General features: G+C 33.4%; 3 protein-coding genes across 3 annotated transcripts; 2 read left to right on the top strand and 1 right to left on the bottom strand.

Annotated features, from left to right (window-relative positions):
- Window positions 1–1,343: 1,343 nt before the first annotated feature.
- On the top strand, window positions 1,344–8,064 carry LOTGIDRAFT_134368 (hypothetical protein; the record flags this gene model as incomplete). The annotated part of the gene is made up of 11 exons (XM_009068539.1): window positions 1,344–1,541; window positions 2,266–2,376; window positions 2,986–3,090; window positions 3,398–3,571; window positions 3,974–4,084; window positions 4,989–5,104; window positions 5,656–5,809; window positions 6,152–6,388; window positions 6,768–7,041; window positions 7,624–7,787; window positions 7,921–8,064. 11 exons carry the CDS (start codon window positions 1,344–1,346, stop codon window positions 8,062–8,064), a joined length of 1,788 nt encoding a protein of 595 aa, XP_009066787.1.
- Window positions 8,065–8,535: 471 nt separating this feature from the next.
- LOTGIDRAFT_197896 (hypothetical protein) lies at window positions 8,536–12,359 on the bottom strand. Its single transcript, XM_009068540.1, has 4 exons — window positions 11,024–12,359; window positions 10,391–10,582; window positions 9,964–10,083; window positions 8,536–9,534 (listed from the first exon to the last, which is right to left on the bottom strand). Exons 1-4 carry the CDS (start codon window positions 12,309–12,311, stop codon window positions 9,338–9,340), a joined length of 1,797 nt encoding a protein of 598 aa, XP_009066788.1. The 5' UTR covers window positions 12,312–12,359; the 3' UTR covers window positions 8,536–9,337.
- A 1,864-nt stretch (window positions 12,360–14,223) lies between these two features.
- Window positions 14,224–25,662, top strand: LOTGIDRAFT_223226 (hypothetical protein; the record flags this gene model as incomplete). The annotated part of the gene is made up of 9 exons (XM_009068541.1): window positions 14,224–14,472; window positions 16,658–16,851; window positions 21,096–21,237; window positions 21,481–21,590; window positions 21,912–22,001; window positions 22,561–22,660; window positions 23,192–23,344; window positions 24,332–24,513; window positions 24,999–25,662. The coding sequence occupies 9 exons, from the start codon at window positions 14,224–14,226 to the stop codon at window positions 25,138–25,140; spliced, it is 1,362 nt and encodes a 453-aa protein (XP_009066789.1). The 3' UTR covers window positions 25,141–25,662.

The raw sequence follows: 25,662 nt of genomic DNA on the forward strand, positions 1-25,662 counted from the left end.
ATTTCTGAAGACTAGGCCCTATATAATATTCAAGACTCAAGAATTACAATATAGCACTATGTAAAGAGTGCCTGTGACTAAATCTGCTCTACTCACATAATGCGAGAATGTAATGCTGTATGCCTTGACATAGGTATCGCTGCATAATTCACTGCAGGATTAACCTACATAGTGGCAAGTTACTATTTGTGGGGGTCTGGAAATGTGACATTCACCGAAAATGGTCGGAAAAGGGACAAACCCTCGTCTGCCATCTTTGATTGACATCACAACCCTGTCGAATTCAACCACAAATATGTCTTCAATGTGAGATATTTCGACACCCCACAAGGTCTGGACTATCAGCTTTTTGGACAGTAAGTCGTCCTTCCTAGTCGACAAAAAGCTGAAGGAAAAAACAAACCAAAATGAAAGGACGACTATGATAAGCTAGGGTTAGCGGGGGATTTCTCAACTTTCGCTAAGAAATCCTCATCCAGACTGCCCTGTACGAGAAATTTCCCGCAGTATTTCATAATTCGGCCAATCAGAAAGACGATTTCAGTCACGTGAAAAGGAGTAATTATTGTAGTGAAAGTAATCTAATCAGATTGTGCCAATAATCAATCTTCAGGATTTTGCAGATCATTTCTAAAAATAGATATTTCGTTATTATTCTATTTCTTGCAACTCAATCGATTTAAGCACATTTCATTCTTTTTAGTAGCGAAATAAATACTGCTCTTTACAACAAAAGTGATGACGTAGTTCACATTGAAAGTACTTCCGGTAATGGAAATTTAAGAAATTTAATTTAGAAATCTGCAAAAATACTTGCAAAATGCCCCCTACCTCAAGCAAAAAACCCTTTGTGCACGCTGCCCCAGAGCCTTCAGTTGAAGTGAGTAGTTTGATAGATTTTTATAGCTGTTATTACATGCCAGTGAACGAAATCTGAAATGTGTTTTATTATTATTGTAATTTAGTAGGGTTTAGTACTTAAGTTATACTAGTAGTAGATCTAGTGTAATTACTGTTAATGTCTATTATCATGGTCAAGGTATGAGATTGCCGTCTTATTCGTCTTCACCAATTAGTTGGTAAATCATGTTTTACTGAATCTTTTTCATCAGTTTTAAAACGACTGACACTATTTTAAGTTTTAGTCTTTAAATGACATTATCTATTGATTAGTTCTAAGCTTATATATTTAAAAGTATTAATATTAGAGGATAATTTTCAGATAAAATGTGGAACATTTTTTGTTGAAATTTCTTGGATTTGAGGCCTATATTCAAATTTTCGATTGAAAATGATCTATTCTAACACTAGACGATTATTTATCTTGTGTTTAATAAGTCTCTATGTGTATAAATTTTTACTTTAAGCAACCAATTCAACCAGGTCAAATTATTATAATTCAACCAGGATCATTGAATTTATTGATTGGTAGAGCTGTTGACAGTCAGCCATTAACAATACCTCACTGTATCTCACGTAGAAATAAATCACCTATTAATCAACAGACACAGTCTACAATATGGATGAGACCTCAGAGTATGGTAGGTGATGTTTAAAGATGGAATTCCTTATTTTTTAGTGTCAAATTAAGCAATTGCAATTTAGAGTTTTAACCAGTCATAAATGTCCATGTATGTACAGTCAGGATAAACAACTTTTTAACCTTTCAATATCAGTCACTCATTGGAATTTTGTTGGTAATTCTCATCTAATTTAGCTAATTATGAATTAATTATTATGGACATGTGAGACAAACTGGTATTCTAATAATAAGGAAAAATTGCTCTCTATAAACATAGCTTATTGGAACAACATCAGTGGTTAAAGTTTCATGCAGTTTTATAAAAATTAATCAAAACTTTCGTTCCATATTTTTTTTATTAGGTTTATTTGACAAATGTTTATGAGGGCTGTCAAGATCTGTCATGAGAATTGTGCTTTCTGAGTAAAAATAAAAATCCTGCTGTTTTTTGTCATATTTCGTATTATGTATTTATTACTGTGAATTAATGTTTGAAACAGATGTTTTTTTCATGATATTCAAGACTGGAGTGTTTTTGAGATTTAGATGGAAAAACAAGAAACATTTTGTATCAAAAATCAGTAAAAACCATGCTTAAGAAATATCGCGATATATACCCATATCGTGATGACAACATGAATCAATATCACCCAGCCCTAGTTTTGATTGAAACACTGAAGTCTGGCATGTCTAAGTAGCAGCCATTATTTGTTTTGATAAATTTTATTGATTTTTAATTTCAGCAATCTGATTCTAAACAGGTAATGAAACATGGTTTAAAAACAGCAGAAGAAGTACTATCTAATAGAGTGATGGAGAATGGAAATATCAGACCTTCCACATCATATAGAGAGGTTAGTTTGATGTTTTTAATAGTTTGGAAAAGTTAATTGCTCAAATTAAGGAAAAGTAGGGATCAAACTATAGTAAAATGTGTCTGTTGTTACCTTATTTTAAAGGGACAGTTGCAGCATTTTGGGGGGTTAAATTTAATCTTGAATATATGTAAATAGTCTTCAGAAGTACATGTACTGAAATCACATAATTCTTTTAAAAATACTTCAAATAGGAATTTTCTATAAATCGTAGAGTATCTTAAAATAATGAGTTGTTATTTTAACATTCAAACGCAGATAATTCTGGACACACATGGATTTGAAGACTCAAATTTCGACAATGAGTTGGGAACACTATTACTGATTGGCTTAGCTAAAAAAATTCTCGTTTCTGAGACTAAAGTATGATTGGTCAAAAAAATGGAGCATCTGTCTCTTTATAGTTTTAACTAAAAGTATCTTGTTGCTAATTTCTAGAATGCAAAAAACTATGAGTTTTTGGTTCGAAAACTAATGTAAGGACAGAAGAAAAATGAATGGCAAATTGTAGATTTAGAGGAGGGAAATGAATGAGACCTGCACATGTTAATATTGATATGTGAAAATGTGCTTATTATGTATTTTTAGTTGGCTAATCATAATACAACAGTACAGGCAGAGAGAACTGATATTAAGTGTGTAAAAGAATGGGCAAATACATCATCAAAGCCTTCTTTTTTAATTGGAGAAGATGTAAGTGTATATTTTCTTTGTTAAAGATCTTTACCAAAATGATTATGACAATTTGCATAGTTACTGAACAAAAAAAGCACTGTAGTGTCTAGAGCCAGAAACATGTGGATTAATCTTTCAAAATTTTCACTGCTTTTGTACTTAGGCAAGTTTTTCTTTTAAGCATGAAATTTTATGATTTATGATGACAATGAATATTGTTTTGTACGACAATTAGGAGACCTTTTGTGGTATTTTTGAAACCTCTTGATGTATGCGATACTTTATTCAAGCCCACTGTATTTTCAAAGATTTTTTTTTTCACCAGGCAATCCATGTCCATCCATCTGATCAATATAGATTGTCATGGCCGATACAAAGAGGACAGCTCAACATTCATGAAGGACCTGGTGGTTCACTAACAGCAGTTATAGCTGATCTTGAAACAATATGGCTGTATGTTATAGAACATTATCTTGATATTTCTAAGGCAGATTTTAAGGTTTGTTATTTCTTTATTGTGAATATGAATTTAGACTCTTCTTTAAGTACCAAAGCATATAGTGAACAGTAACTGGGGTATCTTTCTAACAGCAATAAAAATCTATACAAGGAAAACAATTCCTTTAAAAGAAAATCTTGTCAAAAGAATGGCAAAATCAGGATTAATAGTAGTAGATTCCTCCAAAAGAAATACCATCAGGTGCAAGTCTTGGCCATAAGATGGCAAGTTGTGATTTTAAAATTATCAGCCATATACCAGTGTTTTGTGGTGACCAGTTAGAGATAGCAAAGTGTAACAAAAAAAAAATAATTGTCCCACTATGCAGAATTTGTCTAATATGCTGGCTTAAAAGTTGGTTTCTCAGTAAATTATTCCCTGTTTAATGTTTATTTTATTCAGGTATATCGTGTGATATTATTGATACCTGATATTTACATACATAAACATGTGATTGCCATGGTAGATATGTTATTAGATAATCTTGGATTTGCTGGTGTTATTGTCCATCAGGTAAGATTTTGTCATATTCTGATGGATTCTATGTACTGTGTTTGGTTGTGGTTTTACTAGTGTCTGTGTTTTATATTACAGGAATCAGTAGGTACTGTGTTTGGTTGTGGTTTTACTAGTGTCTGTGTTTTATATTACAGGAATCAGTATGTGCTGTGTTCGGTTGTGGTGTTACTAGTGATTACGTTTTATATTACAGGAATCAGTAGGTGCTGTGTTTGGTTGTGGTGTTACTAGTGATTACGTTTTATATTACAGGAATCAGTAGGTGCTGTGTTTGGTTGTGGTATTACAAGTGTGTTTTATATTACAGGAATCAGTATGTGCTGTGTTTGGTTGTGGTGATGATATGTGTATTCAGGAATCAGTATGTGCTGTGTTTGATTGTGGTGTTACTATGTGTTTTATATTACAGGAGGAACCAGTATGTCCTGTGTTTGGCTGTGGTATTACAAGTGTGTTTGGTTGTGGTATTACAAGTGTGTTTTATATTACAGGAATCAGTATGTGCTGTGTTTGGGTGTGGTGTTACAAGTGTGTTTTATATTACAGGAATCAGTATGTGCTTTGTTTGGTTGTGGTGATGATATGTGTATTTCAGGAATCAGTATGTGCTGTGTTTGATTGTGGTGTTACTATGTGTTTTATATTACAGGAGGAATCAGTATGTCCTATGTTTGGCTGTGGTATTACAAGTGTGTTTGGTTGTGGTATTACAAGTGTGTTTTATATTACAGGAATCAGTAGGTGCTGTGTTTGAGTGTGGTATAACAAGTGTGTTTTATATTACAGGAATTAGTATGTGCTGTGTTTGGGTGTGTGGTATTACAAGTGTGTTTTATATTACAGGAATCAGTAGGTGCTGTGTTTGAGTGTGGTATAACAAGTGTGTTTTATATTACAGGAATCAGTATGTGCTGTGTTTGGGTGTGGTGTTACTAGTGCCTGTGTTGTAGATGTTGGAGATCAAAAGACAAGTGTCTGCTGTGTAGAAGATGGTATTTCTAACAAACATACCAGGTACTATCCTGTCCTATCCAACTTATACAATTATCAAAGGGAGTGATGTACAAAAAATTTCTTTGGAACTTTATTCTAGCTGACATCAAACAATGTAGTTATTTAAAACAACAAAATGTCCTATTTTATAAGAAATTTTAACCCTTTGAACCCTGAGTATAAATGAAAAAAACTTCATATACCCTGAACTCCAAGTAATATAATATGTTGAAGCTTATGACTTTAACTTGGTGTGATGTCACTTTGTAACCGTCGGTTAACCAGTCGCTTAGGTATTGTGGTGTGTAATTTTGGATCCAGTATATTGGATTCCAGGTTTGGAAGGGTTAATGTTCAAGTTTATATTGAAAGGGTTAATGTTCCAGTTTATTCTTGAAAGGTTTAATGTTCCAGTTTATTCTTGAAAGGGTTAATGTTCAAGTTTATTCTTAAAAGGGTTAATCTTCAAGTTTATTCTTGAAAGGGTTAATGTTCAAGTGATGTAGGCTTTGCTTTCAGATGTACAAATTGAACACAAAAATTGGGAACCAAACTTTGGATGTGTATTTCAGGATAACAATGGAATATGGCGGTGGAGATGTTACTAGAGTATTTCATTGGTTATTAGGACGAGCTGGAGTACCTCTACGTGACCTGAATTATAGCAGTCTAGTCGATGGCTTTGTTTTACAAGATTTAAAAGAGACCTATTGTCATCTAGATTTGGTATGGTATAGATCATAAATTAATCAGTGGCAAAACTGAAGTTTGTCTGGCTTTGACCTTCCCACACTTAAATTTCTCTTCATTTTACGTACAGAAAGAAAAGTGAGCCTTTACTCAGATTTTGCCAATTTTTTATTTCAGCATAAAACTTGTTAAATTTTGACAAGTAATTGTGTTCACTTGTCATTTGGGCTTAAAATGAAATATCAATTCAGTTTTATGATGCCTTTGAGAGTTCATGATATTCCATAGCAGTTCATTCAACTCTCATTTATTTATTTTTTATTTATTTATTTATTTATTTATTTATTATGTCTTATGTGAACATTTTCATTTTTTTAGGATGTTTATGGTATTCTGGACCAAGAAATAGAAATAAAGAAAGTGTCGAAGAATGCTGTACATTATTATGTGAAAATGGGAGATGAACTGGTTTTAACACCATTAAGTTTGTTATATCCAGATATGTTTGGTCTCCAAGGCAACCACTTAGTCAGAGTTCAAGGTCGTAATGAAGGTGATCCGTCTGATCCTCATGATGATCATTATCTCATTCAAACACAACGACAGAACAGAGAGGTAAAGGGGCAGCATTATAATACATTTTATACAGTCACTTTCTAATGTGTTAAAAAGTCAAAAAGTATAATCTGCTATAGAATAACTGAAGTAGCCCCCCTTTCTCTGGGACAGACACACACAGAAATTTCAGTTGAATTCACTGTCACTTTCCTTGGTAGTTATCTTGTAGCATTGATCATCATTTTATGAGGACTGTTTGTGATTTCATGTTCGAATTTTTATAAAACATTGGTGTTTATTTCTGTTTACATGTATATTGCATGATGTATTTTGTCTTGGTTTCAAGGTTATTCTCTTTGACTTCCTATATCTAATATCTGGCAATTGGCATTGCTAAACCAAAGCCATGCATTAAATGCTTTGTTAATTTGTTTAGGCAGGTAAACTGTCATCTAAGAAAGGAGCAGAGGAAATGAAAGATACAGATATTAGTATGAATCAAGATGATAGCCAGTTTGTATCTTCACAAATGGATGATGATTCGAATGAAGCACCTGATAATCTCCAAACCAATACTGATAGCCTCCAACAGAATGATACTAGTAAAGACAGACGTAAAGAAATGGAAGAAGATGAAGAGCTAGAAGAAGGGCCTGTAACTCAGTTGATGGGTATAGATGAGGCTATACTATACAGTATTGAAAAGTGTAGTAAGTACAGTGTACTCTGTGATTCCGAAATCTGAGTACTCAACATTCTGCGCAATCCGACATATTTTTGGTCTTGATTAATTTCCCTCTTATATCAGCCTAAAAGAACTTTGCGTACGGTACTACAATATTCTGTATATTATGAATTACGACACTAATCCGTGATCCTGACAGACCAAAAAGGCTATAATATAGTCCGACATTATCAAAAGTTTACTTATTTGTTAAATATATTTTAGCCATGTTTGGGAAGGCCAATATGAGAAAATTGAGCATATTCTTTTTTTTCGAAGCAGCATTAGTGATTAGTTAGTTTTGATTGTACAGACCCTCAGTTCAAGCGGAGCGATACACAGCGACACATTCAGGATATATGGCTGTATTTTTTCCGCTCGCAGCTTGGCTGTCAAGCAATAGGAACACACAAACAAAATCCTCCATAGCGAATGATTGATTTAAAGTTGCCCTGCTCTGTTTATGTGTGAATGCCTGAACGCTGATGTGATATTCCTGATGGCGCTCTGCAACTGGATTTATCAACTAGGCTAACAATATTATTGTGGAATTTTTATTAACCTTCAGGTAATGATGATATCAAAAGAAAGATGTATAGCTGTGTTTTATTGGTTGGTGGAGGAATGAATTATGAATGCACTCAGAAATGTTTAACAAATCGTATAATACCCAACATTCCACATTATCAACGTTTACAGATGGAGAGCATGGATATACTCTCAAAATCTAAGGTAAAGAAAAAAACAGAAAAATCCAAATATGAACCAGGTTCATCACCCATAAAATGTAGATTTCTGACACTACCTGTGACTATTTAAAAACCATACAACATCACGTCTGAGGTTCTTTCCTTGTGTTTTACAGGATGGTGATCCTAGGATAATTTGTTGGAAGGGAGCGGCCATCTTGGCTTGTCTGGATACAACACAAGAATTATGGATATATCAAAGAGAATGGAAACAGTTTAATGCTAGAATGTTACGAGAAAGGGCACCTTTTGTTTGGTGAAAGTATGATATTAGGACTTGTGTATAATTCTATGGACTGAAACTGAAATGATATTGACATTTTTGAATATAAAGTCCATCCTAATATTCATAAGACCAGCTGTTTTAGAAATGTAGTTTCTGATGTCATAATCTTAGCTTGGAAGCCAAGTCTGTGATGAGCATTTCTGAAACCATCAGAGATATCATGGGAATTGATGAAGATGAATATGATTCACAAGATGTGTGAATTGATAACTGGAAATCCAGAGTTTGTGCTGTCATCAGCAGGAAATTCTCTCATGCTTTATGGCATTGCAAAAATATATGAGTTCATTACAGTACAGATCAGTAGGATCTGTAAAAATTCATTTCATATTTTTGTAATTTTCTGGTCTTATTCTAGTGCATTGACATCATCTGATGAGTTATAATGATCCATTTGCTGCTCAAATGGAATAGTAGCTTTTATGTACAAATATCAACACTGGCAGACGTGTAAAATTTTGTAATGTTCGCCATTTAAAGATGTCCTCGACAGTATCTCATACGTGTAATGTTACAATGTCCTAAAATGGTAACAATATATTTGCCAAGAGCCCTTGCAGTTATTGCAACAAACATGCACATTTGATTAACACCAAAACTCTATTTCTTCTACAAAAGAACTATTTCATCCACTTGGGTTTCCCTTTGCTGCGATATTTAGATGATGCAAAAGATTCTGGTGAAGACAAAAGATTTAGATAAATATATGATATTTATTGCACAATTACTTTCTCTTCCAAAATTCACAAACCAGGTAACATCTGTTGCTTACTGTTTCTTGCGTCTCTCAGATAACATCGTCACTATCGAACGTATTACACCTTCAGACTGATGGTGAATGAATATTAAACAGTGAGTTGAGTACATGTACTTCCATCAGAGGATATCTTCCTATCCGCTGATGAAAGACGGATACCAGTGGGTTAAAATACTTGGAGATGCAGTCTATCATGAACGACAGCTTGTATTTTTTTTTTTACTCTGACGCATAGGCGTATATCACTTGGGTTGCTGAGAATATCGGTACGGAAGACCTTGGATCTTCCAAAAATACCAATGTTGCTGACAGTTGTACCAAAAACATATTCAGGATGTAACAGCACCAACGTCTTCTAAGTAAAGGCTTAGTGCATGTATATATCAGGCTTGCAAGGACTCAATAAGCTTAGTTTCTCAGCAAACCATAGAAAACGTCATGGTCCTAATGCCGTAACTTGTATCTAGCTGAATCGGATAGCTGGATATTATTATACTCTGGTGCTTATCGCGTTAGAGCGTTGCTGGTAAGGTAAGTCCTTCGTGAAAAAAGTATAATCCATGACATTTAGTAGTCCATATACGGTACAGGCGCTAGTAGCACTGCGTCCTACAACTAGATTTTTTACTGTCGTCCATTCATCTTTATCTATATCGTAACATTCTACGGTATTGCTTGTTGACGTACCTGGGGATAAAGAAATTTTTTTTAAGTTTATAGAAGGCAGAACACACCTTGAAGATTTCTTTATGTAAAGTTGTCTTTATTTATTAGTCCGCCGATTGTCAAAATAGGTCTCAGCGGGCTTTCTGGGTGGCGATCTGGGTTCTGATGTAGTCCTGCAGCCATGGACTGTGGTTTTCAGTGTTATTAGTATCATCTGTGTATATAACTAGATTCTGATGATCTTGTGATATAATGTAGTATCTGGACGACGGGAAAGGCAAGTTTAATAGCTTTTATAACCCGATCATTCACTTGTTTCTGTATGTGTTTCGCAGTTTAGATCGAGCAAGGGGATCGGTTGAACAGCTGCATTTATTTTTGTTATATTGAGTTCATATGAAAGAAAACTAATGTTTAAATGGTATATAGTATATTAACGCACATATTTACCGTTAAAGCCACCAATAGCATAAATCTTCCTCTCAAGAGTTGTTATGGCGAAGTTACTCCTAGAATGGGACATGCCATTCACTGTCGACCATTTTTTAGTGGCGGGATGATACCGCTCCACTGTGAAAAAGAAATTAGAATAAAATTTAAGTTAAATGACAGGGGCAATAGAGGAAAGAGAGAGTAAGTATGCCTACAGCATGACAAATTATTAAACCCCACCGACAGTGTCCCTGAGTTAGAAGAACCAAACAGCAGGCGTAGGAAAGACAAATATAAAAATTCTAATTTTGTTTTTTGGGTGTTCTTGTAAGGTCGACTTGTTGGGTCTTTAAGAGATGACGTTGACGATACTGACGAATCATAAATACCAACGTTTTTCAGGTAGACTCAATAAACACAATTTGGATAGCGATAACAAATATACCTGAGCCTAATCTTTGAAGTCCATTAAAACCACCAAGGACATAAATATAGCCTTCAAAACTAGCAACTGCTACCCCGCTTCTATGTATCCCCATGTCCTCAATCATTGTCCATTGGTTTGTTTTTGGGGAGTAAACTTCTGTGCTAATCAAACATGCTCCACCATCAAAACCACCACAGACGTACAGAAGACCTATGCGTTAATGGAAAAGTTTCAGAAACAGCATTAATCACACGCATATATATAACAATAAGAACATGCAAAATCCTTGAATCAAAATGCCGAACTTAAACATATTCCAAGAAGTAAGTTTACAGTATTAAGAGACGCAAGTGGAACGTCCTCAATCTTGCAACCCGGAGTTGACGAAAAAAATGTTCTATCACCTTAATGAATGGCAAGTGAAATCACCATAGCTCGATAACCATCAAAAATATTTATCAGAGGCTGATTTGAGATTGCAAGCTTTGAACTATGGGTTGATAAATCCAATCGTAGCAACATTAATTATTCCGAAAGGAAAGAAATTCTTTGCAATCGCAACCTATTGGAGGCGTTTAATAACGTTGTACATACAAATGGTCATAAAATGGGATTTTCCAATCCATTGCAATGCAGGGCACCAAGGCTTACCATCGAGGGCACAAACACCAGAATCACTTCTGATCGATCTCATCGGAGCGATGTAGCACCATTGATTCTTTTGTGGACAGTATTTTTCAGCAGAACTATGTCTTGTTTCTCCATCAAATCCTCCACAAGCGTATACATAATTATCAATAGCAGCTGCACCAACATAACATCTTTTATCATGCATGTTAGCTATGACTTCCCATTGCTCTTCAAGTGGATCCCATCGTTTGACTGTGTTCAAGCATGTAGCTGTTGTAAAGCCCCCGATTACATAAACAAAACGTCCATGAGTAACAAGGGCATGATAGGCCAACGGTTTTTCTTCCACCGTCGTTTTTAAGGAGTACCACCTACCAACCCGATTATCATACGATTCCATATGTCCACAAACACTATCGTTCGTCCAACCACCAAGAATGAAGATCACTCCATGTGGATTTCTGGGCATTAACATGTAACACGGAGCATTCAGATAATTCTGAGTTTTTTGTAGCAAAGTGAATTGGCTCATAGCATAAGCTTTATAGACCAAATCACGACAGGCTTTTTGGGCCATAATTGTCTTATTCTTCAAAATAACGTCTTCGATGAAAAATTTGTCACATCTTCCTAATCTGGCGGTTGCTAGCAGATCATAGTAATGTCTCTTTCGTTTTGGATAGTGATGTACCCATCTCATAGAAGCCTGGACCACCATATTTTCTGTGGGTACATTCAACCGATTGTGTTGCAGTATAGGCAACAACTCGTTAATGTGCAACTGCAGGAATTCTGCACTTTCTTTCCAAACTTGATCAAAGTGTGTCACAATGTAGTTCTCCACCCGAACTTCCAGAAATCTGCAGTGACAATGGTGCGCAAGTCTGTAAACACCAACAGCATTTAATGGGTCGACATTTTCTTCAAGGTAATTAGCACATAATTTTAGAAGTCCCAATACATGAAGTCTGTCTGCTGCGATGAAAATTGACTCTATCGTATCTGGTGACAGATCAACTTGGTTCGTGTACGCAAACTGTATTATGGTCTCTATCTCTTCTTTTGAGATTTCTGGAAGAAGAATCTCCACCTTCTTGGAGTCCGCCATGGCAGACGTGAAAAGAGATCTGAAAAATGGACTGCAGCTTGCCAGAATGGCTCTGTGCACAGAAAGAGTACAATTTTCACCATTGTTCAGTCTGATTTTCACATCACAAAATAGTTCTTGTTCCCTAATTTCGTTCAGCTGATCGCGAAATTCCTTTAACCCAGAATTTGAATCTAGATATGGTGAAGCTGCGACTTCCATTTTGTTTCTGTCGTCTGTGGTAACATGTCGAGCATTCTGATTGTTGACGTTGTGTTATTATGACGCTGAATTAAATGACGTTATCCCTTGTTCCTCGGTTTCGTATTATGACAGAGGTTTTCATTATTCCATGCTTGTTTTTTGTATACAAACAAAACAAAACTTAAAAATGGCTACGTGCAAGTCTATTAAGCTAGGATTACATGTGTATGTGGACTCAAACTCAAACGCTGCATACTCAATAAAAAACGGACAAGAGTAATTTCTATCCAACTCTTTACCAAATCCAATTTTCTTACATGTGACCTCAGACTGAACATCTTCGTAAACGCATCGGATGGCACAGTGAGCGATTTATTGTGTTTGTGAGTCGTTACATACAGCTTTCAAGATGCCAATAGGGGAATCCCCTTTATTACATCTACTGTGCATGTTTCCTGACCCATTATCACACTTTTACGTTGACGATATTGCGGAATCATCGTACGGACGTAAGATTTCACGTTTTGAGTTTGATTTTGAGATCGAGCTTGAGTTTGAGTTAGGCTACGCTTACGTAGGCCTACACGTGCAATCGCAGCTTTGGTTAGTTTGAATATCTTATGCCATTATGATAGGCCTATGGGGTTTTGGCCTACCTGCTGTTGGAATCAATGATTAACAGACGAACTAATAAATATATTTTTACTGTTAAGAATCCTTTCCTGGTTGAGAATAAGAACATTAACATCTTTAATCTTGATTCTAAATTTAACCATTTAAGCATTAATATGGACTTAACTAAAGTCCAAATCTGAAAATAAAACCAAAACTAGACACGTACGTTTTTTTTCTTGATCACGGCCACGTTCTCAATACCCACTAGGCCATCAGGCCGGTCTACCATTGCATACTATTCTAAATAATTTTATGTACAATTAAGCTACTTTAGGTGCGGGCGCACGGGCGGTCTTGGTCGGAGATTTTTGTCGCCGATTAAAGTCTTGAGTAAAATCGCGCGTGTGCCCGTGCTTGCACGACAAGTTTGTTTTATAATATCAAACAAGTTTGATAATTATTGTCTCCGATTATTTTATCGTCTGCAAGACAAGACAGTCATCATCCTAACAGACTCATTTTTTTTTCAAGTGCACGCTTCGCACGTCATTATCGACATGGTGGAAAAGACCAACTGGAGATTTTTGTCTAGGCCTACTCGTGTGCCCGCAGATCACTCTTGTCAACGACAAAAGTTTCCGACCAAGACCGTTCGTGTTGCCACATCTCAGTATTATGTTCTAGCATATATATGCTGTCATATTTGTCAAAACTATGCTTAGGCTATGATCTTCTCCGATCTGTGCGTGTTCTTTTCTATTTCTTTTAAAACATTAAGCGAGGAGCAATGAAAAGCACTGCGGCCTAGGTCACAGATTAATAGTTTTGTGTAATAACTTCATCACGATTATTATCAGGAAAAGACTATACTAATCCCGATAATCAATTTTTATCGGATTATGTACACCATAGCAGATTGCGTCACAAACACACCTTTTGTCAGCAGAGCCGCTGTTAATCGGTCTGACGGACAAGTTCGGACTAGCTAATTGGATTCGATAATGTGCCTGTCATTTTCTTTGTTCTGTAATAGGTCTGGATAACTCTTCTATACGAACGTCTTGACAATGTTTCTATTGTTACGTCTGGACAATGCGATTTGTATCGTTATCGGTCATTGTGATTACGTCTGGACAATAGTTCTATTGACTACGCTTTATTATGACGTCTGGACAATCGTTCTATTATTACGTCTGGACAATGGTGCTATTGTGTACATGGTAGTTAGGAAAATTGTGCAGTTTTTTCTACTCTTTTAATCAAACAAATGTGCCGTTATTGTGTTTATTTCTGATGGATGAAAATATAAATTTGAATGGCAAGGGGAAATCAAGATCTTTTTGTGAAAAAGAACAGCAAATTGGAAAGTTTCCTGAAGCGAACTATAACCGAGGAAAGCTATGAACGAATTCGAGCTTACGAATCGTGCATTGTTGTGGACGAAAAAGACAAAAAATCGTTCAAGTTTGTGATTTTAGGAGATGATTGTTTGTTTTTGACTGAAAATCCTCCCAAATCCATTCAGGAAGCAGTACAATTGAAAGATGTGATTTCAGTTGAATTGGTAAGTTGAAGGAGCGAAGGATAACCTTTATGGCCCCATGGTAAATCAAAGCATTCTACCTCTCCTCTGACATTGAGTTTAGGCCTACTAGGAATGGGCTACAAAATTGTCATTCTAAAAGGGGGGGGGGGGGGAGGATTTTTGAGTGGGGGCTCAAAAAAGTATGATAAAAAATTGGGAAGGGTGGGTGGTGGTCTTAAGCAGTAACGCCACTTTTGCACTGTACTATGGGGCGTGTTGTGGCCTAGCAACGTCGCTGCAAGTGTTGAAATAGTTACAGAAGAGATAAGATTGAAAATGATGTCTATCTGATCATAGTTCCGGTACTGGCATATTCTTTGTTTTTAGAAGGACATATCTGCACAGACCTCTCTCTTCTAGTTCTAAAAGATGGCCCAATGGATAGAAATGATCCTCATAGATAAGGCTGGCCGGGGTATCGATTATCTGACAGCTGATCATTTATCAATTAATAAATGAAATATTTTAATCGAGAAATACTAAATTAAATACATGCCAAATTCTTAATTTTACGGGCAATTTTTGCATCATAGAAGTATATTCTGGCTTTGATCGGTTATTATAATTTATTGTGGGTAAGTTATGTGCTGAAGGGAAACTATGTGGAGAAAATGTAACTTTGAAATATAATGGATTATGAAATTTGATAATCGAAATTATAAATGGTAGTGATGATATTTGATTATTTTACATCATTTTACCTAACCCTACTCATTGACCTAGATTATTATCCTTTTTTATAAGTGATACTGTTTAAAATCTGCAGTTGTTAAAACGTTACGCAATTTCCTCTGATTCGAATTCATAATACACTTTGAAGACTAATTTTAATAATAATTTTAACTCTAAGTTAGAGACCAGTATGGTCAAGGAGGTTCAATTGATTAAATTTGTGTACATGTAGGCTATCCCATGCATGAAAATATAAGCTTAATTTAGAATCTTTCATAAGCTTATAGATTTTGAGTTTCATTAAAAAAGTGGGTTTCTGTACCCCCACTGATGCCGCTACTAAACGAGGATCTTGAAAATTCACAAATAGGAAAGATGAAATAAAAAAAGCAGTAAATAAAGTATTATAAGAAGTCATAATTAGAATTATAAGTCACGTCTATGAGTCTTATCAGAACAAATGAAGCCTAAAATTGTGATTATTGTGGGAAATTACTATATGAACAATATGGACCTAGCTGGTTATAAAATTCAATGAGCTGAAACTCTACTGAGATTTATAACAATATACAATATTGAACAAGATACCATAAATATTTCAATTCATATTAAAATCATAAACAACTACTTGATGTCAAGTTGCTAGGTAACGGGAAAAATAAATAAAAGTGGTATATTGGGTGTGGTTTGAAGATACTAGAGTGTTGTAATGTGGAATTGATTTAGTAAAAGATATTTTAATGATATTGTTCAAATCCTTATTAGCTTGAGGCAAGTCTGTACATTAATAATGATGATTAGAATGTCTCTAGGTTAAAATGCCCTACTTCCTACTGATAATAAAAGTATTGAAGACTGTGATAGTATATTTGATGCTGTGGGTGTGAATGAGAAAGAACTTTGAAAAGCTTACATCAAACAGTTATATGACTTAGAAAAAAAGTTCATAGAGCAAGAAGTACTCCTAACTGACACTAATGGCAAAACACAAGAAAAGACACAATACATGTTACTTTTAAAGGGATTTTCTAGCAGACGTCTGTTCCTGCAATTCCACTAAAACTAAGTGATTGATGCGTATTTTGCGATTAGTGAAGTAATTTTTTTGAAAGACCACAGACTTCTGACTGAAAATTTTAATGGTGAAAACTTGATGTCATCAGTCTCTCTGATACACATGAAAACTTTAGAAAACCTCTTCACAATTCCTTTAAGCTGGTGCATACTCTCCTTTACTCTTTAAATAGATGTTAATACATTTGGTTCTTATTGTAATTTTAAGTTTATGTTAAAATGATTTTCATACTTTACTAGATAACTTCTACTCTCACAAAGATAAAGTCAGGGTGTGAAAAAGTGTATGGTCCCATCTTCACAAAGAAAAATAACAATTGATGACAACATTTTTTGTGGAACAAGGCCCAACAGCTTATAAATAAAGATTGCTCCATTCTTAATTACATCTCTGATAAAAAATGAATTTCTTTTTCAGGTCAAGGATTACCCAGAATTCTTAAGTGGGATTGAACGGGAAAATACGCAGCATTTAGCCATAAAGTATCTAGCATCAGATCATACAAAACGCAAATTATTCAGGAGATCTCGAAAATCCTCACAAGGTGGTTTGAGCTTAGATCAAAGTATCGACCGCTCCAATCTTTCAACTCCAGTCAGCTTGGTATCATCGTTGGACGGATCCGTGGAAGACAATGGCTATGTGACCAATAGTTCTTTAAGTAATCCAGTTAATAATGGCAGCCGTCCAAACAGTCGTGGTTCATTGGTTTCAAGTCGTGACTCCAGAAATTCAAAGAACAAAAAGAAAAATGAAAATTGGGACCAGGACAGTATCTTACAATCCTTGAAAGAGGAAATTGAGGAACATGCTGAGGATCTTGATTTTGAGCGTTTATCAACAGTTCGTTCTGTCGTCTCAACTAGAAATTATGATCATGACAGTGTTTCTCAAACCTCAACACGCCATCTACCACCACCCCCTAAAAAAACTGCTTTTGTACATACTGCCCCAGATCCGAACGATTCCGACTCTGGTCTTGCGAACGATCCTGTAGATACCTCATGTTGTTTTATCAAATTGTGGAAAAAGTTTCGGAAAAATAAAGTGCAACATGGGATTGCCGAAAAGTCACGCACTGCTGATTATCGTACTGCTTCGTCCAATGAAAAGCCAAAGAGTGTAAATGAGAAGAAACTTCCACATATTTCTATAGAAAATCAACCAATCATTTCATCATCACCTATCCCATCATTCCAAGTTGCCGAATCCCGCAGATCATCAGATATATCGAATGGTTTTGGTTCACGCCTGAACACTCCAGTAGAAAGAGAGAGACATCGGAGGTAAAAACTTTAGAGTTATCTTCTCTTGTTTCATAGCAACTGTAAGTAAGTCCTACTTGGTAACCAGACAATATCCCAAACATTAAAAACTTGACTTTCCTAGACATTTGTATGATTCTATGTTTCTTAAAGTGCATTTTGCAGGCTTTAAAAGAATTGTAAAGAGGTGTTCTAAACTCTTTATGGTTATAGGAGACATCGATAGAATTGATTTTCACTGCTCTACTTTTTAGTCAGACATATTTCCTTCTTGCAATTCCTCTATAACTTAACATTCATGAGGACCCTACTGCAAATCCTGCTATTATTATCTTAGATCCTTTGTGATAGTGATGTCATAAAACCCTAAGTTGTAATGGAATTGTGAAATGCCCAGATGTCTGAATGTAAATTGGGATGGTGTAAATCAATGTTATCAGTTTCCTCAATACACATAAATAGTAAATTAAAATTCTTTACAATCCCTTTAAGAGATTAAAATCTCTAATTGTATTATAACATATTCTTTTTTTTCTCTGTTTCAGTGGTTCTGTTTTAGGTTCTGAGTTTAGTGGTTCTATAACAGGATTACATTTATTATCAATAGATGGCGCCAGTATCAATGATAAACGTCAAACAGTCCTCCATATTTATCTGTTAAATCTGGTATCACCAACTTTAATGTTAGTTCGCAGTGCTTGGAGTAACTACCTTCTTGTAAGTTTTTTGGTATTGTGATAGACCTTATATTAAATCCAGAACGAGGCTCATTACGCTAACAAAAAAAAGATGGCATTGTTTCACCGCAGTGTCTCCAAACCCACTTTAAATGTGTTTTTTAGCTTGTAAACACTCCAGAAGGCACAACTCTTGATAGATTTGGACAATTCAGCAAAATTGCTTATTATCATCCAAAGATAAACCCTATTGAAAATCAAAAAAACCATGAAATATTTATGATGAGTTATTGCCCTTGTTCTTTGAAACATGCCAGATATCTGATGGAAAATAAGAATAATGCCAATCAGAGCCATAAATGACCCCACTACATATAAAAAATCTAGAAAACCTCAACAAAATGTTTTTCTGTATTTTAGAGAGCTACGTTACAGATAGAAACAGCTGATGATGGAAAAAGAAAATCAGCTGTTATCAGAGCTTCACAACAACACAGGTATGAACTACAGTATTCAGAGAAAATTTCGATTGAAAATATGGCGAAATAACATGTTTTCTTGATGTGTTGGACACTGAACATCTACTGCAGTTTGAAATTTACAAGCTTTGGAAAAATCTCCCGACTTTTCACCCAATCTCCAGATTTTTCAAGGCAAATCTCCAGATTTTTTTTCCTGACCTGTACACATGTATGCATCTGCATAACAGCATTTTTCAGAAATAATGTAAATATTTCTGTCCAAAATAGGTTTGCTGATTTTAGAAGTTCCAAACAAGACATTTTAACACATGAATTCAGGGGCCTTATTCTTGAAAACTTAACTTAAGATGATTTTAGTTTTCAAGCCATCTGATTGGTCAATCACTAAAATTGATTTAAAATTTAGTTTTGTTATCCAATCAGATTACTGTATTTCTGAAAATCTGGATTATATTTAAGTTAAATTTTGGAGAATAATCATTGAAAAATCCCCAAATTTACTCTTGGCTTATTTATCAAACCTATAGATCAAATTTGTAGTCAGTTATTTAGACATTCAGCAAATACATTAAGATTAGCAGCTCTTGTCCAAAACTAGAAAATAACCTCTGACAATATCTAAATGATCCTGGAAAGAGTTAGCAAGTTTTGCTCTGTTATCCATTCATTTGAGAACTTTTATAACAATTGAAACTTTTCTCTTGTTAAAAGATTGGAATGACAAGAAGCACATATCACAAAAAACACTAAACACAATTTACATTATGTGTTAAAACATTGTGTTTTTTTTTTTATCATATATATGATATATGATACTTGTTTTTTTGTTATATCTTCCTCTTGGTTTCTTTGATCATATAATTATAATATAATATGATATATTACAGAGAACAAACTGATATATTATTTAATCAGTTGAAGACAGAATTATTAAACCCCAGAAATAAAATAGATGATAATTATAACTTGTTAAATATTTATTTATTACAGAGAACAAACTGATATATTATTTAATCAGTTGAAGAGAGAATTATTAAACCCCAGAAATAATATAGATGATAATTATAACTTGTTAAATATTTATTTATTACAGAGAACAAACTGATATATTATTTAATCAGTTGAAGAGAGAATTATTAAACCCCAGAAATAAAATAGATGATAATTATAACTTGTTAAATATTTATTAATTACAGAGAACAAACTGATATATTATTTAATCAATTGAAGAGAGAATTATTAAACTCCAGAAATAAAATAGATGATAATTAAAACTTGTTAAATATTAATTAATTACAGAGAACAAACTGATATATTATTTAATCAATTGAAGAGAGAATTATTAAACCCCAGAAATAATATAGATGATAATTATAACTTGTTAAATATTTATTTATTACAGAGAACAAACTGATAGATTATTTAATCAGTTGAAGAGAGAATTATTAAACCCCAGAAATAATATAGATGATAATTATAACTTGTTAAATATTTATTAATTACAGAGAACAAACTGATATATTATTTAATCAGTTGAAGAGAGAATTATTAAACCCCAGAAATAATATAGATGATAATTATAACTTGTTAAATATTTATTAATTACAGAGAACAAACTGATATATTATTTAATCAGTTGAAGAGAGAATTATTAAACCCCAGAAATAATATAGATGATAATTATAACTTGTTAAATATTTATTTATTACAGAGAACAAACTGATACATTATTTAATCAATTGAAGAGAGAATTATTAAACCCCAGAAATAATATAGATGATAATTATAACTTGTTAAATATTTATTTCGGCAGAGAACAAACTGATATATTATTTAATCAGTTGAAGAGAGAATTATTAAACCCCAGAAATAATATAGATGATAATTATAACTTGTTAAATATTTATTAATTACAGAGAACAAACTGATATATTATTTAATCAGTTGAAGAGAGAATTATTAAACCCCAGAAATAATATAGATGATAATTATAACTTGTTAAATATTTATTAATTACAGAGAACAAACTGATATATTATTTAATCAGTTGAAGAGAGAATTATTAAACCCCAGAAATAATATAGATGATAATTATAACTTGTTAAATATTTATTAATTACAGAGAACAAACTGATATATTATTTAATCAGTTGAAGAGAGAATTATTAAACCCCAGAAATAATATAGATGATAATTATAACTTGTTAAATATTTATTAATTACAGAGAACAAACTGATATATTATTTAATCAGTTGAAGAGAGAATTATTAAACCCCAGAAATAATATAGATGATAATTATAACTTGTTAAATATTTATTAATTACAGAGAACAAACTGATATATTATTTAATCAGTTGAAGAGAGAATTATTAAACCCCAGAAATAATATAGATGATAATTATAACTTGTTAAATATTTATTAATTACAGAGAACAAACTGATATATTATTTAATCAGTTGAAGAGAGAATTATTAAACCCCAGAAATAATATAGATGATAACTACAGATTATTAAACGAAGTCAAAGTGGCCTCTGAGAAAAATTTTGTTATAAAGAAATTATTTTGGCGGGTATGTGAAGTTTTTAATATTTTAAACTAAACTGCGTTTTTTTTTTTAATTTTCTTTTGGGTTACAGCAAATGTTTAAGATTCTCAGGCAAATAAGATTATTGACAGTAAATTAAGCATGTTGATATTCTACAAGGTGAATTTCCCTCATTGCTGACTGCATCAGGTTGACAATGTATCATAATAGGCCATTAATACTTATATTTAAAGATGATTTTATTTAACTCTTTTATATTTCTTATAGAATTCAGATCTGTTTCTGTTTTTGGTACAAACTCTTCAGAAATATTTACCCAAATCTGCTGTAAATATCAACTCAATAGATGGCAGAAGACAAAGAGTTGATGAATTTGAGTAAGTTGGTATGGGGGTTGAATATTCAAAATAGCATTCAGCATTTATTACCAACAAAAATCATCTATCAATCAATATTTTATTCAATGGATGGATTGATTATGATTAAGGGATATACTAGGTATGCTAATATACCAAGCTCTTCGAACAAATGGTGGTCATAGGGTCTCAGTTGACATGTAAAGTCCGGTGAGCTTGAATAAATCATCTTATTCCATTATTCCATTTGACTCATCTGTAAGTTGTAATGGGCACGGATTGTTTCTTGTTCTGTATCATTTAAGTATCATTATTACTTAAAGTATATTTATCTTTCTATAGAATAGTGATATTGATGGCTGAAATATTAAGTGGAATGTTTCGTGAAACAGAAATTATACCTGATAGGTTATTAACATTAAAGGCTGAAAGGTGAGTAGATTATTTCAGTTAAACTTCACAAGATTGTTTTTGCATTATTTGAAAAACCAGTTGTACTTCTGTCAGTTTTTATAATATTATCTTACTCACTAAAGGGATTGTAAAGAGGTTTTCCAAATTTTTCATGTTTATTGTGGACTCTTATAGCATCGATTTGCAGCATTTCCAATTTCAATCAAATATCTGTGATTATTTTAATTTCACCATTTTTCCTTTCAATTGTAATCTGACAAGTTTTCTACTGCAGTCTCATTCTAATGACGTTATTTTTAACTTATCAACGAGTGCCTTGTAGGCCTAGGCCCTTTTCCTTGATACCACCTACAAATTGTAGGAAAGCAATAAGACACCCTTATTGGGTTTGGCTATTGTTTTTAAGAAATGCAATTTGATTGGTTAAAAATAACAATAAAAAGTTGTGAGATTACAATCGAGATGTATCAGAAAAAAAGAAACAAACCTTTTTAACCTATTTAATTATTTTATGCTTTGCAAAATCTCTCTACTATTCTTAGCAGTTGTGATTAATTCCGCTGTTTTTAATTTTTAGGGGAAAATCAGTTTTAGATATGTTGATGACCTTGACCTGTCTACCAGAAATTCCAGATAGATCTAGTAAATCTTCTAACATCAAACCTTCAGATCAGGAGGTAGGTAGTAAATTATTTATTGCGATAGAATTGAGATTTCAGTTGAGATAAACCTAGTAAATTATCAAACCTTAAGACCAGACCCCGTATTCTTGAAACGATCTTAGCGCTTAGATCGTTTCGAGAATACCAGGCTGGAGCTGGCTTGTGAATCATTTATGGAGATTTTTTACGAAAGCATTTGGTATTTAATTTTTTCAAACTAATTTACATACACTTTTTACATTTGTTATGTTTTTTGGTAGGTGTAAGAAAACAACTGTACTGTTAAGCAAGATAAACGCCAAATTGTAGAGAAATAAGTCTCCTACTTATTCTGAGAGTTTTAACTAATAATATCAAGCTATTATAAAACCAAACACCAAAACTGCTTAACTATTAGTTAACCCTTTTAAAATAAATTCAGTTTGATCAAGTAGATCAATGACATATTTTATATTTTCAGGAATAATTTAAGATGTTTTCAATAATAAAAATTAATTGCCCCTTTAAGCTGTAGCATGTTAACAATAATATTATGATATATTACAGTTTGTAGACTTGTTAGATGAATACACCAGAGTTTCTGTAACAGCTGTATTTGAGTTATTTCTGATGGCTCGTCAAGCTTCCTGGGCCTATACTGAAGATAACTTCTTTAACATAGGATGGATGGTGAGAATACTAGAAGACTATAGAACTACAGTAAGTTTTTTTTTCCAATGCATGGATGGTGTATAACTTAAATGGATTTCAAAGTGATTAAATACACTTGTTATCGGTATCAGGGGCAATAATGACTTAATAATTTTAGTTGAATTGCAAGATGCCTCAGAAAATTAGAATGGTGTAAAATATAATCAAATCGGTAAAAATTCATTTTTAAGGCAAATTCTAGAGCACATTCGGTTAAAGATGGGTTTCGTTATTTTTTTAGTGTCAAATTAAGCAAACTATTTGATTAATTGGTGTTTCTAATGAATTATCATATATTCTTAATCATATCATTATGTTTTTATTGCATATAATTAAGAGTTTTAACCAATCATAAATCTCCATGTATTAAAAAGACTTTTTGACCTATCTTGATCGGTCACTCCTTGAAATTGAAATTTAGCTAATTATGAATTAATAATGGACATATGAGACAAACTGGTATTTTTCCAAGTCATTAGAACACATCTACTTTCTATTCATATAAGAGCATTTTCATTTTCATAAATGAAAATAAGGGAATCCATCTTTAAGCATTGGAAACGTTACATGACATAATTGGCTTGGTGGTCAAGGGTAATACTATTGGTGGGCAAGGGTAATACTATTGGTGGGCAAGGGTAATACTATTGGTGGTCAAGGGTAATACTATTGGTGGGCAAGGGTAATACTATTGATGGGCAAGGGTAATACTATTGGTTGACAAGGGTAATACTATTGGTGGGCAAGGGTAATACTATTGGTGGTCAAGGGTAATACTATTGGTGGGCAAGAGTAATACTATTGGTGGTCAAGGGTAATACTATTGGTGGTGATATCGATATAGAGATTCTATTCTTTAGTCATGGTACCTTGTAAGTCCAACTGATGAATATATACTCCCATTCACCAAGTTTGAGATTTTAAATCTTATGACGATTCTAAGAGATAATATTCATTTTAACTATATAATTATTAAAAAAGTATTATATGTTACAGGAAAGGTTTGTAGAAAGAGTTATAAAACAAGTTCTACATGTAATAGGACCCAGTCAATATGAGATGTTAAGTCCTGAAGAATCTATCTGTCTCTATCAACATCTTACTGTTCTACTTACATTCCTAGAGTACAGTCCTCGTGTTACAGCCTTTATATATAATACTTATAGAGAGGAATTTAAGTAAGTATAATTTATTTGGAGCTGCTTTGGCTCAGTATGATAGATACATGCTAGGTGTCCACTTAGTCTAGATGGGAGACAGGAAATTTTATAATGTATACAGGGTTTCAGAAGTATGCTTGCTGAAGGTGAAGGTCATGTTAAAGGTGTTTTAAATAGGTTTTTTTGATAATTTTAATGTGTATCACACCCATTTATGGCTTCTATTTGCATTATTCCATTTTCCATCAAATGTCACTGGTTCCAGTAATTATTGTTTTAGCAATGTATGATGTCACTTTCCCCAATAGCTTGCTACTTCATAAAATGCTTAGTTTTAGTGGAATTTCAAAACCCAAAGATATCTGACTGAAAATTGGAATGGTGCTAATGGTTGCTATCAGTGTCACCTATACACATGACAAATTTGGAAGTCCTTTTTACAATCCCTATAAAAAGACAATTATATAGTCATCGTTTAATATTCATCATTTTTTTTATTTCAGATATTATATCAGACATCAACAAATAGCTAAAAAATTACCAGCAAACTTCCCTATCACTCAAATGACATTAAATGTTGCTGATTCTGTGATAAACAAGGTCCGAAATGCTGGGAATATCCCTAAAAATTCACCAAGACTTTAAGATATCAACTGCTGATCAATAGAGAGTTCAGTCTAGCTGCTAGACTGCGGCATTATGCAAAAGGTGTTGTTGAGCAGTCCATTTTATTATTTAGGTAGTTTAAGTTGTAATGATCATAATATATTAATAGATTGGACTCTTCTAAATCTTTAAGTGTTACTTTATTCTACCCTGAAGCAAAATAGACTGCTCTTGATTATGGTTGGAACTTCCAGGATGTATTAAAGGGACAGTGGTGCCATTTTGGGGGTTTGATTTTAGTCTTGAATATATGTAAATAGTCTTCAGAAGAACTAGAAATGTACGAAAATCACATAATTTCTTTAAAAATTCTTCAAACTAGGAATTCTACTCACTATTTCTTTATATGTCTTTTCTATAAATCACAGAGTATCTTAAATTGACGAGTCATCATTTTAACATTCAAACGCAGATAATTCTGGACACACATGGTCTTGAATGCTCAAATTTCGACTGTGAGCTGTGAACACTATTACTGATTAGCTCGACTAAAATAATTCC

The sequence above is a fragment of the Lottia gigantea genome (genome assembly GCF_000327385.1).
Source record: "Lottia gigantea unplaced genomic scaffold LOTGIsca_90, whole genome shotgun sequence".
Lineage (NCBI taxonomy): Eukaryota > Metazoa > Mollusca > Gastropoda > Lottiidae > Lottia > Lottia gigantea.